This window comes from Pseudophryne corroboree, chromosome 6 (assembly GCF_028390025.1).
Source record: "Pseudophryne corroboree isolate aPseCor3 chromosome 6, aPseCor3.hap2, whole genome shotgun sequence".
NCBI classification, from domain to species: Eukaryota; Metazoa; Chordata; class Amphibia; order Anura; family Myobatrachidae; genus Pseudophryne; species Pseudophryne corroboree.
Genome location: NC_086449.1, coordinates 732,986,274 through 733,004,589, shown reverse-complemented (window position 1 = coordinate 733,004,589; position 18,316 = coordinate 732,986,274). Strand labels below are relative to the sequence as shown.

The following is an 18,316-nucleotide window of genomic DNA, read 5'->3' as shown; positions in this document are numbered from 1 at the left end:
CTGTTTTTACCCTGTTCTGAAGTGTAGACTGCAGGGGAGAGCCAGGGAGCTTCCTTCCAGCGGATCTGTGAAGGAGAAATGGCGCCAGTGTGTCTGAGGGAGATAGCTCCGCCCCTTTTCCGCGGCCTATTCTCCCGCTTTTTTCTGGATTCTGGCAGGGGAATTTACCACATATATAGCCTCTAGGGCTATATATTGTGGTATTTTTGCCAGCCAAGGTGTTTTTATTGCTGCTCAGGGCGCCCCCCCCCCAAGCGCCCTGCACCCTCAGTGACCGGAGTGTGAAGTGTGTATGAGGAGCAGGGCCGTTTCTAGACAATTTGGCTCCCAGTGCGAGATTTCAAAATGCGCCCCCCCATTGGTATAAAAAAAAATTGCGTGCCCCCCCCCCCCCCCATATAGCCAGAAAAAAAGCATGCGCGCGCCGAAGGCGCGCGCGCTCCCAACAAGGATGTGTGGCCTGATTAAAATGGGCGTGGTCTCATTTCAGTGGGCGTGGCCTCGTCTGATATCACACCCACCACAGGGGGAAAAAATAAAAATAAAAAAGTCCCCTTTTTACACATTACACCAGGCAAGTGTCCCCATATTACACAGCGCGGCAGGCAGGTGTCCCCATTTACAAAGTGCGGCAGGCAGGTGTCCCCATTTTACAAAGTGCGGCAGGCAGGTGTCCCCATTTAACAAAGTGCGGCAGGCAGGTATCCCCATTTTACACAGTACGGTAAGCAGATATCCCCATTTTACACAGTACGCAGGCAGGTGTCCCCATTTTACACAGTACGCAGGCACGTGCCCCCATTTTACACAGTACGCAGGCACGTGCCCCCATTTTACACAGTGCGGCAGGTATCCCCATTTTACACAGTACGCAGGCATGTGTCCCCATTTTACACAGTGCGGTAGATATCCCCATTTTACACAGTGCGGTAGGTATCCCCATTTTATACAGTGCGGCAGGTATCCCCATTTTATACAGTGCAGCAGGTGCCCCCATTTTACACAGTGCGGCAGGTATCCCCATTTTACACAGTGCGGCAGGTATCCCCATTTTATACAGTGCGGCAGGTATCCCCATTTTATACAGTGCGGCAGGTATCCCCATTTTACACAGTGCGGCAGGTATCCCCATTTTACACAGTGCGGCAGGTATCCCCATTTTATACAGTGCGGCAGGTATCCCCATTTTATACAGTGCGGCAGGTGTCCCCATTTTATACAGTGCGGCAGGTGCCCCCATTTTACACAGTGCGGCAGGTACCCCCTTTTTACACAGTGCGGCAGGTGCCCCCATTTTACACAGTGCGGCAGGTATCCCCATTTTACACAGTGCGGCAGGTATCCCCATTTTATACAGTGCGGCAGGTATCCCCATTTTATACAGTGCGGCAGGTATCCCCATTTTACACAGTGCGGCAGGTATCCCCATTTTATACAGTGTGGAGGGTGCCCCCATTTTACACAGTGCGGCAGGTGCCCCCATTTTACACAGTGCGGCAGGTATCCCTATTTTACACAGTGCGGCAGGTATCCCTATTTTACACAGTGTGGCAGGTATCCCTATTTTACACAGTGTGGCAGGTATCCCCATTTTACACAGTGCGGCAGGTGTCAAGTGGGGAGGGAGAGAGAAAGAGAGAGAATACTTACAACTTGCCGCTCTTCGGGTCCCGCGGGCCGGCCGCCTCCTCCGTCGATGGTTATCTTCTCCAGTCCTCTCCTCCCTCTCTCTTCCACCCGAGCGCTCCTGCTCGGGGGGCGGGGCTTCGCGGAATGACGCGTTTGCGTCGTGACGTCACGACGCAAACGCGTCATTCCGCGAAGCCCCGCCCCCCGAGCAGGAGCGCTCGGGTGGAAGAGAGAGGAAAGAGAGGAGTAGTCACGAAGTGCCGCGGCGGGCGCCCCGTGCGGTTGCACGGCTCGCCCGCCGCTAGAAACGGCACTGATGAGGAGCAATGGCGCACAGCTGCAGTGCTGTGCGCTACCTTGGTGAAGACTGATGTCTTCTGCCGCCGATTTTCCGGACCTCTTCTTGCTTCTGGCTCTGTAAGGGGGACGGCGGCGCGGCTCCGGGACCGAACACCAAGGACTGGGCCTGCGGTCGATCCCTCTGGAGCTAATGGTGTCCAGTAGCCTAAGAAGCCCAATCCGGCTGCAAGCAGGCGAGTTCGCTTCTTCTCCCCTTAGTCCCTCGCTGCAGTGAGCCTGTTGCCAGCAGGTCTCACTGAAAATAAAAAACCTAAAATTATACTTTCTTTCTAAGGGCTCAGGAGAGCCCCTAGTGTGCATCCAACCTCGGCCGGGCACGAAATCTAACGGAGGCTTGGAGGAGGGTCATAGTGGGAGGAGCCAGTGCACACCAGGTAGTCCTAAATCTTTCTAGAGTGCCCATCCTCCTTCGGAGCCCGCTATTCCCCATGGTCCTTACGGAGTTCCCAGCATCCACTAGGACGTTAGAGAAATAAAAAATTAAAAGAGACTCATCAGAACATCCGTCAGCATCAATAGTACATCGGAAACATTGCGACTTTCCTTTAAACAGCGGGGATAGCCGCCAGATACACAGGGAAGGGGGCTTTGGGGGGGGGGTAGATTTACACTTCCCTAGCGCAGCTATCGTCTGCAGCCGCTGGGTGGGGGGTCCTGCCGTGCTGGGATCGCATCTGATGTGATCAAGTCAGGCAAGTAGTTAAAGGTGGCTCAGTCCTCAAAATTGCATACCCTCCAACATGACCCGCCCCACTAGGTACAAAATGCTCCGTTTCTGGACTTCCCTCTTAATTTGTTATTGTCATCACCTGTGAAGAAACAGCTTTCTTATCATGTAACTAGTTCAACACAGGTGATGGAAATCATAAATTAAGAGGGAATTCCAGAAAGAGAGCATTTTGTACCTAGTGGGGCGGGTCATGTTGGAGGGTCTGAAATTGCTGCTTCCAAAGTGTTTTAGGGTTTAAAAAAAAGGCAACTATAATGAGGACACCAAAACAAAGAATACAGTAAATACAAAAACAAACTTAACCAATGAATCTGCAGATACTGCAGTAGAGAATTATATAGCGCATTGTGGAATGAGGCCGCTATCTGTAATTCTTTGTAATGCCATAATACTTAGCAGTTATCACATTTCCTGAAACAGCGTACACAGACATCTTCAGAATGCCGGAAAGGTCAGTTCGCATTATAGCTGTCCACTCCTCAGCAATACTGCCCTATGATGTCATTGCACTCTCTCTGCAGTCTAACTGGCAACAGTAAAGGGCAAAGCTTTTTTTTAATTTGTCTCAGCCTACAAGGGCACTGCTCAGTGACTTTATGCACCATCACACGTGCAGCGTCTTTATTCAAGGGGTCAAACCAAAAGCACAAGATGCGTGGGATTCGTTTTGAGTCACCGGTAGCTGCAGTGGGGACCTTCATCCAGCATGCAGAAGACATACCGCCTTCAGACTGGTCCAGCTGCTTCACCAAGTGGTTTGAGTGCATGCAACTTTCATTAAACCCCTCTGGCGAATATTTTAAAAAAACTTAATGTTCACTGTGTTTGTAAATAAAATACTTTTTGTGCAACCGGAAACTTATTGCACACCCCTCGTATAGGGGCAGATGTACAGTATTAAACCTAGAAGAGTGATCAAGTGGAGAGAGATAACAAACCAACCAGCTATCTGCCATGTTACAGGTTGTGTTTGAAGAATGACAGTAACCAGGGCCGGAATGTCCACCTGGCACTTTTGGCAAATGCCAGAAGGGCCGATGGGCTGATGGGCTTGTGGGCCGATGCAGTCAGACAGAGAGCTGTGAAGGACGCGGCTCTCTGCTCTGGTCACTCCCCCTCCCGTCTCCATGGAAACGAGGGCGTCGCGAGTCCACCCCCCGACTCACGGCACCCCCCTGACTGTAGTGCCCGCTTGCAGGTGCCAGGGCCGAATTCAGAACCCAGTCCATCCCTCACAGGAACTTTCTCTCTCTCCAAGGCTTAGTACATCTGTCCCATAGGGACACATGTAGCAAAGCTTGGAGAGAGATAAAGTACCAACCATTTAGCTCCTGTCATTTTTTAAAACACAGCCTGTAACATGGCAGGTAGCGGATTGGTTGGTACTTCCATTCTCCATTCAGGCCCATCATGACTGTGCCCTAATGGTATCAGACCTGCTCCCTGACGCTGGACGATGAGTTATTACTTTTGGGAATCTCTTTCTTTCATTTCATCATCTTCTCTTTCCTCTAAGACCTTACATTATATGTGGTCTCTTCATATTCCTATATTTATATAAGTATGTAAAATATATATATATATATATATATATATATATATATGTGTATGTGTATGTATGTATGTGTATGTATATATATATATATATATATATATATATATATATATATATTTCTTTTTTTTATTCTTCTCTTCATGGTATTTTTATTTAACTTATATTCTTTATCTTTATGTTTTTATTTTGATTAATTAAAGAGAACCCCTGGTGGTGATAATTGTCATATATACATTGTACTACAAGATGAACCATGAGGATTGTACTGTATCTGTTTGGTTATTTCTTTATAGTGTTAATCTAAGGTGCATGAACTTAGTATTTATTACAACATAGCCACATATGGTGTTAATTTGCCTTACTGAATTGCTACCCTGGTTGTGGTGTAATCAACAGGAGACACCAAAAGGAGCAATATACTATATTTACTACAGCACTGAAAGCCACGCAGAACACCGGCACTTTATAGCCCGTCACTGCCGGCTCGTTGGGCTGGTGGCCATATTGCGGACAGAGTATATTCTTTTTTAAATATGTGCTAATGGAGAACCATGGCAGTGTGTAGAATGGTATCTGGTTTACTTATCGCACCATAGGAGCTGACAATCTGACTTATGTTCAGCTCCAGTTGCTAAACTACCATAACCACAAAGGAGGCATTGGGGGGTATCCCATTAGCTGCACAAAAACAAGATCTTCACAATAAAAACAGGTCTTTTTATCACAATTGCAGAAACTCTGTTTTCACTTAGCTGCAAAGTTATTGTTGAAAAGTCTCCATAGGTTTTATCGCAAATTTGCTTTCACCATCTCTGAGCAGGTGATAAGTAGTGCACAGTCCCTATTTTAAGGTAATAAATACGGGGATCTGGTTCCAAACCCCTGAACAACTAATTAGGCACTTACAAGTTTTTAATTGGCCAATATACAAAGTGATGGAAATAGGGGTACATGGCATGGGACACGTATATATTGGGGAGCTTTATGAGTGGGACTAGTGTTTTTAGGCTTGCAGGCGGGAGTAGTCATTTAAAAAAAAAAAACTTCCTTGAAAGTGCCTATAAATGACCCCAAATATACACTTAATTTACTGAGAGCACTTATTTTGCTGAATAAAAATTGCTCTCTATAATTTATCACACTTTTTAATAAATGCATATAACAGCCATTGACCCAATTTAAGTACACCAAATAGCTTTATTCTGGCCACTAACAGACTTCTATAATGTTTTCCTATATTAGTTTGGCTTTTTTTTTAGGGTACAGGCAGATTTCCCCATTTTCCCCAATACTTATCTCTAATTTTGCCGACTAGAATTATTGCGTGAATCCCATTTTTGCGATTTTGGAATAGGATGGGTGGGAAAACCTGGAGCGTGCATATCCCCATGAGCCTTTTTCGTATCAACTTTCATGCAATAGATGCGAAAAGTTGACTTGTGATAAATTGTGGCTAATAGGATACCCCACATTGTAACCATTTCTATTTGAATTCACAGTCATTGGATACTATATGTTCCTTAAAGCATGTGTACAAGACAGACCAGCAGTACAGTGATACATCTGTCGCACTAAACAACTATTTCTAATTGTATATATGTGTGATTTTAAATATTTATCTCTGGGGATTCAGTAAACTGAGCTAATGAATTTGTATTTTTTAGATTTGTAGTAGTAAAATGATTACTTTTAACTTTTACTACCATGGGCAGATGTAACATGTGCAGAGAGAGTTAGATTTGGGTGGGTTATATTGTTTCTGTGCAGGGTAAATACTGGCTGCTTTATTCTTACTCTGCAATTTAGATCTCAGTTTGAACACACCCCACCCAAATCTAACTCTCTCTGCACATGTTATATCTGCCCCACCTGCAGTGCACATGGTTTTGCCCATTAGAATGCTTTTTTGATTTGCTAACAAACCAAATAACCCCCCTAGTCCCAATGTGTCAAGCGGAGCGAGATACCTGGCGTGAGTGAGCCACATCGAGGGGTGTAGTGTCTTTTTTAAGGGAATGTGCATTGCGACAAAGCTGCTTCACAAGACTACACAGATTCCTTTGACAGCGACGGAGTGTGAATCTTTATACTTTGCACAACAGAACTTGGTGTGAAAAAGCTATACAGCATTCCTAGTGATGCTAAGCACAGCATTTTACAACTTGTTATATTAAATGGTGATAATGCGCAGTAACCCCCTGTACGGGCTTTAATTCAACATATAAATCAACTCTGCTAGTATACTGTACAGCTCTGGAAAACAACCTAAAAGTTTAATGATCTCAGGATGTCTGGTTCAATATAAATTTGCATCTGAGCAATCATATTGTTAACAGCAATAATTAGCAATATTAATGAATACAGGAAACCTGGAACCGCTTCTGCTTCTAGATAGTCACATTAGTCCGACAGATGAACTACAGTCACAGCCGTAGAGGTCACGATCAATCCCAGGAATTTTACTGAATGGTCTCAAATAATAAGTCATTTGAAGTTGATGCACACATTTGCATTAATGTTGCCATGAAGATGGATGAGGAAGAGGAGGATGATGTTGGATGTAATCATCTACAAGAGACAGGAGGGCATCTGCCAGCTCTAAGCCTCCATAGTTTCGGCAGCTGCATCGCTGGTCCCTTGGGTGGCACTGGATGACGTGCTGGGTAGATTGGTCACCATCAGCCGCTCTCTGCTACCAAATGCTTCTTTTACTGAAAATAAATGTAAAAAATGTAAAATAAATGATTTAACTACTTTTCAGTTTTATAAAAGGTCTGCATACACAGCCCTTCTCATCTATTTGGCATTGTTTGCCAAATACCCATTTTCTTTCCAGGAGTGACTAATCCTTCCACCACCTTCACCATGTACTGTATTTGAAACACTGGGGGACATAGGAGAACTTGTTGCACATAGTAACTAATATGATTTAAACGACATTTTCTGGTGGGCACTGGTGCTAGAAAGGGGGTGTGGCCAAGTATGGGGCTATGGCATTGCCCTGCTCTGCATACAGTGCCCTGTAAAGAATCTGTGCACCGATATATTGCCCTGAATGTTCACTCTCTGCCTCTGTGGTAGAGTGACTATATTATACTTTTACCTGGGACGCTCATGGATTACACAGGTTCTGTGGCTGGCTGACTTCAAGCCTACATTTCAGCTGGTTTTAATCAGCCACAGAACCTGTGTAATCCATGAGCGTCCCAGGTGAAAGGGATAATATGGTCACTCTATCTGTGGCAAATTCTGCCCCCACAAGGCTTGGGCCAGATAATCTGTCCCTTCACCTCGCACCCCTGGTTATGTGCAATGCACACGTTTTATAAATATATCCCATGTGATCAATGATACAGACCTGAATCGTCAATTTAGCACATAGGTTTTTAAACTCGACCCTCAGGACCCCAAACAGTTCCTCCTCTCAGTATCACAAGTGACATAATTACCTCCACCTGCGGATCTTTTAAAATGTGTCAGTGAGTAATGACTGCACCTGTGCACCTGCTAGGTGACCTGGAAAACGTGAATTGTTTGGAGTCCTGAGGACAGATGTATTAACCTGGAGAAGGCATAAGGAAGTGATAAACCAGTGATGTGTGCAAGGTGATAAAGGCGCCAGCCAATCAGCTCCAATATGTAAATTAACAGTTAGGATCTGATTGGCTGCTGCCTTTATCACCTTGCACATATCACTGGTTTATCACTTCCTTATGCCTTCTCCAGGTTAATACATCTGCCCCAGAGTTTGAGGACCTATGTTTTAAGTGTTTTTCTCTATAGTTTATTCCAGAGGTTCCCAAGCTCCGACACTACAGTCCAGATTTTGGGGATATCCATGCTTGAGCACAAGTGACCTAATTAGTGCTTCAGTCAATTTGATTCAACCATCTGGACTCAAGCATGGATATCCTTAAAACCTGGACTGTAATGGCGGCGTTTGGGAAACTCAATTGGTATGTCCTGTCACGCAGTCTCCCCATAAGTGCGTGCACAGCAGCTAGCTCTCACTTGGGCAGGTGTCTTGCTCTAATCACTGTTATAATGGCTCAGCACAGTGAAAAAAAATAGATACTGGTTGCTCCCATGGTGCGTAGGCAATGTGTGCACTGTAAATGGTGCACAGAAAACCTGGAGTAAAATTATGCACATACATGACATTCCTTCTGCCCATTCTAAGAGGTGAGTTCAGTTTGGCCAGGCGAGCAATTTCAATAAGTGATATTGCCCATTTGTCAGGTTTTGGCTGTAATATTGCAGTGTGCCGGGTCACTGTAAGAGGCAATATCTGATAATTCAATAGTACGCATTGTGACGTTCTCAAGTAACCTTACTTTAATAAACATCACACCCTGATCCACTCACCGGCAGCAATACTGCTGATGTCCCATACTCTCAACCCGTCCTTCTGGCCTCCAAATGCATAAACAAATGGAAAATCAGGGCAGCATGCCGTGCAGAACAGTATACCCTAAAACAAATAAAGATAATATTTGTAAATATAGTAATATCTAACAACTTATATACCCACTATCGGGCCATTCCAATTACACGCAAGTCCATCGCGGAGTGAGTAAGTATGGCTGTATGCCCGTCAAACTCGCAGATTTTTGGGTCTGCGCACAAATATCTGCGAGCCCGGGGTGAGATCGGGTCACTAGAGGGGGCAAATTGTGGTGCCATTGCCTTCATTTACACACTGCTGCATCAGAAACTTGCCCCATTCAAGGGTAATTAGATTGACCCCTATGGTGTAACAAATGTATTGCAGTAAATAATAATGGACTAGGTGCTGTACACTATTTCAGATACACAGAGCTATCATTGTTCATAACTTCAATCGGCGTGAGGTTCTAAGAAATGAACAGTGTCACTGGGTGATCTATTTATTAATTATGGTGGCCACTGCTTACACCCCATGTAAAAAGAAAGGGATGGGGTATATCCAGCAGTTATTCTAATAAACCCAATAAGAAGATGATCATGGTCATGGTCACGGTATGGGGAATGTAAAAATATAGTTAACACCCCTTCCCCGAAGCATAACACTAAACCTCCCCCTTAATGCCTGAACCTAACCTCCCCCCGGTGGTGCCTAACAGGCCTTCCCGGGGGTGTAGTATGGTATGCCGGCGGTCGGGCTCCCAGCGACCAGCATACCGGCGCCGGGAGCCCGACCACCGGCATACCGACAGTGTGGCGAGCACAAATGAGCCCCTTGCGGGCGCGGTGGCGCGATACGCGCGCCACGCTATTTTATTCTCCCTCCAGGGGGGTCGTGGACCCCCACGAGGGAGAATAAGTGTCGGTATGCCGGCGCCGGTATACTGTGCGTCAGGATCCCGACAGCCGGCATACTGAAGACCACCCCTTCCCGGAGGGCAGCAGTTCATTTATCGGCTGACACAATACCGACGGTCATCCGTCAGCCATTGACCGACAGTCAAAATACCGACGTGGTCAAAATACAGACAATTAATTATGCCGACATGTTCAAAAGGTTGACAGTCGGAATACCAACATTTGAAATGCCGACATGTCAAAATGCCAACATTTGTTTTTAAGGAATTTTTGCCCAAGAATAGACTTGTTCATACTTTACCATCCCAGTGGACCTGGAGGAAGAATATAATAGTCGCTCGGGACAGTGCCTGAAGCAAGGTGAGCGGACGCGTTACACTTAGACGGTGACCATATCAACATATGTTGACATTCACACAAAAACACGTCGGTATTTCGACATGTCGGCATTTCAAATGTCAGCATAATGAATGTTGGTATTTTGATCGTGTTGGTATTTTGACTGTAGGTCAATGATTGTCGGAAATTATGACCGTCGGTATTGTGTCTGTCGGTAAATCATACTGAACCCCCGGGAGCATAACCATAACCTCGACAATACAACCTCCTACCAAACGCTGGTATACCTATCCAGCATTAAAGCATATGGCAATTGTTTAGTGTTTACGAAAAGGAAGCAACGAGAGCGGCTGTAGATGGCAGGCAGCCATTGGCGCACTCACATTTTTCCTCTGTCAGATATTAGCACAGCTAATGGGGACACATAGAGGGTGGAATGTTACCCCCAGAAACATTAGATCACCCGCAGAGCTTGCTATGTTAGGCAGAGGAACAAATATAAGTTCAGTTTAAAGCAATGAGAAGGCATAAAAAAATAAAAAATGATGGTGGTGAGTCAGGAACATTAGATGTAAGATCAGTAAAACTTGTATACAGTGTATAACATAATGGATAACTAATACCACAGGAGAGCTTGTATATAAAACCCAAAGATGCTGAAGGGTGAGTCAGAGAGTAATGGGCACACTTACCATTTTCATATCCCGAGAGTGAACGAGACTTGGTTTGTCCAGTAAAATGTCCCAAATCTTCACAAACTTATCTTGAGACGATGTCACCAGACAGCCTTTAACTTGGCTGCTCAACTCAAGGCCTGGATTTAAAAAGGCAGACAGACAAATAAAAGGCATATACAGCTACATATAGTCACATTTACATGGTGTGCAGAGGATCTGAATCTGCAGGAATGCTATATTGTAATCAGTTTCCTCATGCTGCCATTCCTCAGTTATCCTTTTATTTCTGTGTTAAAACATAAGCCTATATGCCATGGTCAAGACCAGAGAGCTGCCTAAGGACACCAGGGACAAAATTGTAGAGCTGCACAAGGCTGGGATGAGCTACTCGACAATAGGCAAGCAGCTTGGTGAGAAGAGATCAACTGTTGGCACATTTATTAAAAAAATGGAAGAAATACAAGATCACTGACAATCTCCCCCGACCTGGGGCTCCATGCAAGATCTCACCTCGTGGGGTATTAATGATCTTGAGAATGGTGAGGAATAAGCCCAGAACTACCTGGGGGGACCTGGTCAATGACCTCAAAAGAACTGGGATCACAGTCACAAAGGTTACCATTAGTAACACACTACGTCGTCATGGATTGAAATCCTGCAGCGCCCGAAAAGGTCCCCCTGCTTAAGCCAGCACATGTCCAGGCAGGTCTCAAGTTTGCTAGGGACTATCTGGATGATCCAGAGGAGGATTGGGAGAATGCAATGTGGTCAGATGAGAGCAAAATCGAACTCGCCGTGTTTGGAGGGAGAAGAATGATGAATGGCATCCCAAGAACACCATACACACTGTGAAGCATGGGGGTGGAAACATCATGCTTTGGGGCTGCTTTTCTGCAAAGGGGACAGGACGACTGATCTGTATTAAGGAGATGATGAATGGGGCCGTGTATCATGAGATTTTGGGCAAAAACCTCCTTCCCTCAGTAAGAGCATTGAAGATGGAACGTGGCTGGGTCTTCCAGCATGACAATGACCCCAAACACACTGCCCGGGCAACTAAGGAGTGGTTCCGTAAGAAGCATTTCAAGGTCCTGGAGTGGCCTAGCCAGTCTCCAGACCTCAACCCAATAGGAAATCTGTGGAGGGAGTTGAAAGTCCGTGTTGCCCGGCAACAGCCCCAAAACATGACAGATCTAGAGAAGATCTGCATGGAAGAGTGGGCCAAAATACCTGCTACAGTGTGTGCAAACCTGGTCAAGAACTACAGGAAACGTTTGACCTCTGTAATTGCCAACCGAGGTTATATTACAAGGTATTGAGATAAACTTTTTGATTGTCCAAATATTTTTTTTCCGCAAGAATATACAAATAAATTGTTTAAAAAATATTACAATGTGATTTCCTAGTCTCTCACAGTTGAAGTGTACCTATGATGGAAATGCTGGGCGAGTGCTAAGAATCCCTTTGCGGGCTCGCTGTGATCACCACGCTGCAGGTTCAGTGGCTCGCTGCGCCTGCCACAGGGTGTTCCTACTCTATGGGTGTTGTGGACAGCCACAGGTGGGAACAGCCCTGGTGTGCTGGGATTCCAGCTGTCGGCATTGTTGGTTGTCGGTATTTCGGCGTCGGTATCCTGAACGCAAGTATCCCGATGATGGTCGTTTTAACTGCAACCCAACCGGTTGTAATTAAAAAAAACGAAACGTTACTATCTATCTTATGGGGTGAGGACCTTTTATTCACAATTCAAGACCTGTGAGTGCCGCTCATTTTGTGTGTGTATATATATTACATCTGCTTGTGCCTGCCATAGCTCCTGTGGTACTGATCTCGTGATCACCGAGAACAGGATTTCCTACAGTGACGCCACAGCAGGTTTCCCGGGAGTGCAGTGAGCATGCTCCTGACAGTACATGGGCGGTATTACTCTCATATGACTGCTAACTTCACGCAGAGATGTTAACAGGCAATTTTTATTTTATTAGGAGAAGGGGGGATCAGTGATCTAAAAGTAAGGCACATTTTATGTGTACAGCAGTTATACAGAAGGTTCTGAAAACCAAAAAATGTAAAGGATTGTAAATAAAACTGCCACTGTTTGATATAATCACCATACACACAGACATCATTACTGAGCGCCTTCTACAGTCACTGTGAATAGTGTTGCCGATCAGTTTAGTGGTCAGGGGAACGACTATTCTCTTTCATAGAACAAAAACAGAGACGTCTGTAGTATGAATGCTACATGTAGTATGAAAACCATGATCTTTGTATGCTGCAACATTGTAGATGGAGATAGAAATAGGGGAGACAGACAAACAATAGGAACTGTATTACTGGCGTGTTTATTTGTTTGCATTTTTTCCCCTGTAAAGACATGTGCCAGAAGCTCACACATGATCTGTATAGAGAGATGCAAGTGCAGCTGACACATCTTAGCGAGACGGTGCAGGCTTCTGTCATCCACTGTCACAGAGACAGTGGTACAGCAAGGAGAGGGCTCCCCACTAGGGGGAGCTGTGTAATGGGTAACACAATGATGAATAAGGCACTGAAGCTGCAGAAAGAAGAGAACAGTGTCTTCCCATGTGGCAGTGTGGATATCCTGTCTGTGCTTTCTATATATTGTTACATTGCTCTAACCTGCATGCCATCCTGACCAGCCCAGTGTCCCCCAAACAAATGGTGTGGTCACATACCTCAGGCACCACAGATAACAGTGGAGTGCCGGGGATTAAGGTATCAGGATGGAAGGTAAACAATAACAAGGTCAACAGTCATTAGGCCAGCGCTGACAGACACCAGAAAATCGACAGTCAAAAAGTCAACAGGGTCAAAAAGACATAGTCAAAAGGCCGACAGTGACTATGGTAGGCAGGTTCAAAGGGTTGACAGGGAAATGGTCAAAATAGTCCACACGTGATTTTCTTGATTCTTCAACATTGTTACGGTTAGGGGTAGGCACTTGGGGCAACGGTTAGAGGTAGACAGTTGGGGCAACGTTTAGGGGTAGGGGCGACGGTTAGGGGTAGGCACTAGGGGCGCCGGTTAGGGGTAGGCACTAGGGGCGACAGTTAGGGGTAGGCACTAGGGGCGACAGTTAGGGGTAGGCACTAGGGGCGACAGTTAGGGGTAGGCACTAGGGGCGACAGTTAGGGGTAGGCACTAGGGGCGACAGTTAGGGGTAGGCACTAGGGGCGACAGTTAGGGGTAGGCACTAGGGGCGACAGTTAGGGGTAGGCACTAGGGGCGACAGTTAGGGGTAGGCACTAGGGGCGACAGTTAGGGGTAGGCACTAGGGGCGACAGTTAGGGGTAGGCACTAGGGGCGACCGTTAGGGGTAGGCACTAAGGGTGACGGTTAGGGGTAGGCACTAGGGGCGACGGTAAGGGTTAGTCATTATCAATCTATTAACTGTTGATATTTTAATCCACACAGTGTATTAAAGCCTATTTTTTATAGAAAATGTTATGGTCACACTTTCTCTTGCATCCTGTTTTCCCATATTTAAGCCAAATCTTATCAGCTAATTCCCCAGGTGCTCATTAATTGATGTGCTTAGGGGAGGTTCTGTCTCTTTAAGTCTATAAGCTAGCAGATCATAACCCATGATAAGAGCGTAGTTTGTGTACAAAATCTGTGTGCTACCTAGTGGCAAAGGATGCAGAGCAATTCTCATGTTAGGTGAGACAGGATAGGGACTGGCCAGAAGAGGTGGCAGTTTGGACTAATTATTATTCTACCATTCCCTGATCGATTGTTCCTATTGTGGAGTGTATAAGGTGAGTGCAGAGCATGAATGATACAGATGTGTCCTCATACATCTTTGCAAACAGCCCCTCTTGGCACGCCAGGTCACGTGAGAATCTTCTAGCGTCGGGCGTCTTGTTTGCTTCTTTTTTTGCTGAAAAAGCGTCTTCTTAGCAATAGAATACGACAAGGACGTATGAGGAGACTGTGCTGAGTAATTTGATATACGACACGTATATTTGTGTGTGACGGAGTCTCTGACTGTACGTGAAATGCTAAAACGCAGCCACAGCTTTTTCCCAATATAAGCTCTGTTCTTCTCCTTATACAGACTCAGTCACACACAATATACAAATATCACATTCATCAGCACAGTCTCCCCATGTGTCCTAGTCGCATTGCGTTAGGACTAAGATGTTTTTTTGTCAAAAGAAAAAGAAAAGACGCCCAACGTAGCAGAGTTGTACGGGGCCTGGTGAGTCACTCGCACTAGGCATCTTGCTCTGCATGGCGTATTGAGGCTAGATGTATGAGGACACATCTGTATATGTATATACCCATCAGCCATAACACTAAAACCACCTGAATAATATTGTATAGATCCCCCTCATAGCGCCAAAGCAGCTCTGACCCATCAAAGCACGGACTCTACAAGACATTGCAAAATTGTCATGTGTTATCTGGCACCAAGCCGTTACCAGCAGATCCTGTTACTCACATGCCCATGAGACAGAAGTCTGCATGTACACTCTGACCGGCCTGTGAGTTCTGACACCTTTCTATAGTAGCCAGCATTAACTTATTCTGTAATTTGTGTTGCAGTAGCTCTTCCTCAGAACCGTACCAGACAGGCCAGCTTTCTGTCCCCACGCGCATCAATGAGCCTTGGGTACCCATGAAGCGGTTTCCAGTTCACTAGTTGTCCTTCTGTGAGCCACTTTTGGCATGTACTAACCTCTGCATACCGGAAACAACCTACACGACCTGCCGTTATGGAGATGCTCTGACCTAGCCGTCTAGCCATCACAATTTGGCTCTTGTTTTGGCTTGCCCATTTTTTCTGCATCCAACACATCAACTTCAAGAAAAGAGTATTCACTTTGATACGTCACCTGTCTATGATTTTTAATGTTATGGCTTATAGTTTTAAAAAAAAACATGAATTAATTTAATTCAGATGGATAGACCAATCCCTCTCTTTTCATTATGACTGTGAAAAATTACAACTGACAACATATATACATACCAGACACTTCTCCATCATGAGCCTTCAATGTGAACAAGGGCTTGTCTGACCGCGCATCTAAACAGTACACAAAGCCGTCTTCTGTGCTGGCCTAGGAGACAGACACCGGACAGAGACACATTAGCAAGTAATTACTGACCTATTAATTACAGGCAAAATACAACTTATTAGACAGAAGATAAAATGAATTAAACCAAGAACAGAACAATAATATCCGACATTTATCGAACCTCTCAGCCACACCTCTACGATCGATTTATTTTCTCTCTTTAAGAAATCAATTCTTTGCCAGAGGTCATAGCGGCAGCTCATCTGAAAGCTTTAAATGAGAAGCAATGTAAGGGGACTGATCATCATTCTGACAATTTCTGTTTTTCCTTGAAGTTTGGTTAATGCAGCACTGTTACTATGGAATCCCAATATGAGGTCTCTCAAGCACAAATAGGGATTTAATAGTCCGCTTTATGCCTAGAAATGCTGGGTCCACACTAGATGATATAACAGCCGATATATATGGCAGATGCTGGATGGGCAAAATCAAATGCCCGCCTAGCTGTGAAGCGATACAGTACATTAAGCGGCCAATTGCTAAGTGTATAAGCTTACCCTTGTCCGCTTGGTCAATGAAACGGCGGTTCCACCGTGTGTGCACCCATCCTAACAGCGCTGGTGACCGTAGCCTGTAAGCAGCTCTCTGATCCACAAAAGACCGGCCATCTGGCACAGGTTTTAAACAGGGCTGTACTTGTGCTTTACAACAACCAACATTATTCACAAACTTGTTAATTAGTTATCAGTCTATGTTATGTAGGCACTGAGCGTGTCAAGACAATTCCACCACTTTGGGTAATTGTTCCATTGGAAGCAAAAGATCATTCATTTATATTGGCAAAAGAATAATTGTTATCTGTGTATAACAACCTACATCCATGTGACCATCGCTTACAGTGATGTATGAACCTCTGCAATCTGGCTGGACCAATATCCAATATGTAGCACTTATCCTTGTGTATCAATGCCTATTTCCCTATAGATTGTAAGCAGGGCCCTCTTACCACTTTCTCTGTCAGTTATTACCCAGTCTTGTTTTATTACTGCTTTGGTCCCAATTGTAAAGTGCAACAGAAAATATAAAGAACACAAGCATAAATAATAATAATAATAATAATAATAATAATAATATCATCAACAATAATAATAATAATAATAATAATAATAATAGTAGTAGTAGTAGTAATAATAATAATAATAATGTGTAATTAATATAGTAATAAAAAAAGAACGTAAACCCTAACAATATGTGTTCTCTGTAGAGCAGAAGTTCCCAAACTGTGTGCCAAGGCAGCACGGGGTGCCGCGAGGCTGTTGCAGGAGTGCCTGGTGTACCAAATCAAATAATTTATTGTCAAAGTGATAGGTAAAACTAGTTATAGTGGCTACCAATCATAGCACATGTAGACAATCAGAAGCAACACTGTACACCACCACATAACTGGCCCTAAGGATGACAGCTAGGCACAATTTACTTTTATCGTAGGGGTACCGTGAAAAAAATGCAGATACTGTAGAGCGCCGTGATTCAAGAAAGTTTGGGAACCACTGCTGTAGAGGATAACGCCACTCAAATGTTACATGCCTAGTTACAATTTTTCCACCACTATGACATTGTGGAATAGGTAAAATTCTTGGAAATTAACTTCCTGTAATTTCTTGCCCTAACTCAGAAACACACTGGTGGATGACACTGAACATATTGGTTGTTATGGTTTGATACGTCTTAGCAACACCTGTGACCTGTCAATTAGCAGCTATTTGTTTGTGACTTTTAAAAAGTTAAGGTTAGAAAGAAATCATAACTCATGACCTCTTAATCTCCCACTAACCTGGCTCTCCTCTGACTCCACCTCCCCTGCTGCCCTCTCGTATGTGGGCTCCTTCTTCACCCACTCTGTCAGACCTGATGACTGCCACGATGGTGGAGTGGACATCCTACTCTCTCCAAACTGCACCACTTGCGTCATCCCACCCGAATCCTCCCTCACTTTCTCCACTTTTGAGGTCCACTCCATCCGCCTCTTCTCTCCCATTCACCTCCAGGTGGCGGTCATCTACTGGACAAATCCAGGGATCACTTCTCTCTGCTCATCCTCCTGGATCTCTCTGTGGCCTTTGACACTGTGGATCATCATCTCCCCTTCCACACCCACCAGTCAATTGGCCTCTCTAGCACTGTCCTTGCCTGGTTCACCTCTTACCTTGCTAACCACTCATTCTCTGTGTCTGCCTCTGGCTCCACCTCACCCCCTTCCACCCTCCCTGTTGGTGTCCCCCAGAGTTCTACCCTTGGCCCCCTTCTCTTCTCCACGTACACCTCAAACCTGGTTGTGCTCATAAGCTCTTTCGGCCTCCAATATCACCTCTATGCGGAAGATACGCAACTATACCGCTCCTCTTCTGATCTCCCTCCCTCTGTACTCTCTCAGGTATCCACCTCTCTGCTATCTCGCCCTGGATGTCTGAGCGCTCCCTGAAGCTCAACTTGGACAAAACCGAACGCATCATCTTTCCCCCATCCAGAGTCTCCACCCCCCTAATATTTATATCACTGTTGACAACACTATCATACTCTACGTTCCCCAACTCCGCTGCCTGGGCATCACTGTTGACTCCTCCCTCTCCTTCACCCCCAACATCCAATCTCTGGCTCAATCCTGTCGATTCCAGCTACA

General features: G+C 45.2%; 1 protein-coding gene and 1 long non-coding RNA gene across 3 annotated transcripts in view; one reads left to right on the top strand and one right to left on the bottom strand.

The window, feature by feature from the left end:
* Positions 1-18,316, top strand: part of LOC134933337 (uncharacterized) — a 177,065-nt gene that overhangs the window by 56,269 nt on the left and 102,480 nt on the right. The gene's annotated exons all lie outside the window — the stretch shown is intronic.
* Positions 6,527-18,316, bottom strand: part of PWP1 (PWP1 homolog, endonuclein) — a 248,794-nt gene continuing 237,004 nt past the window's right edge. For both annotated transcript variants that reach the window (XM_063928458.1, XM_063928459.1), the window contains 4 exons: positions 15,588-15,678; positions 10,607-10,728; positions 8,640-8,745; positions 6,527-6,985 (listed from right to left, as the gene is read on the bottom strand). In XM_063928458.1, the coding sequence (XP_063784528.1) occupies positions 6,873-6,985; positions 8,640-8,745; positions 10,607-10,728; positions 15,588-15,678 (432 nt within the window). In that variant the 3' untranslated portion in view covers positions 6,527-6,872. The remainder of the gene's footprint in view (positions 6,986-8,639; positions 8,746-10,606; positions 10,729-15,587; positions 15,679-18,316) is intronic.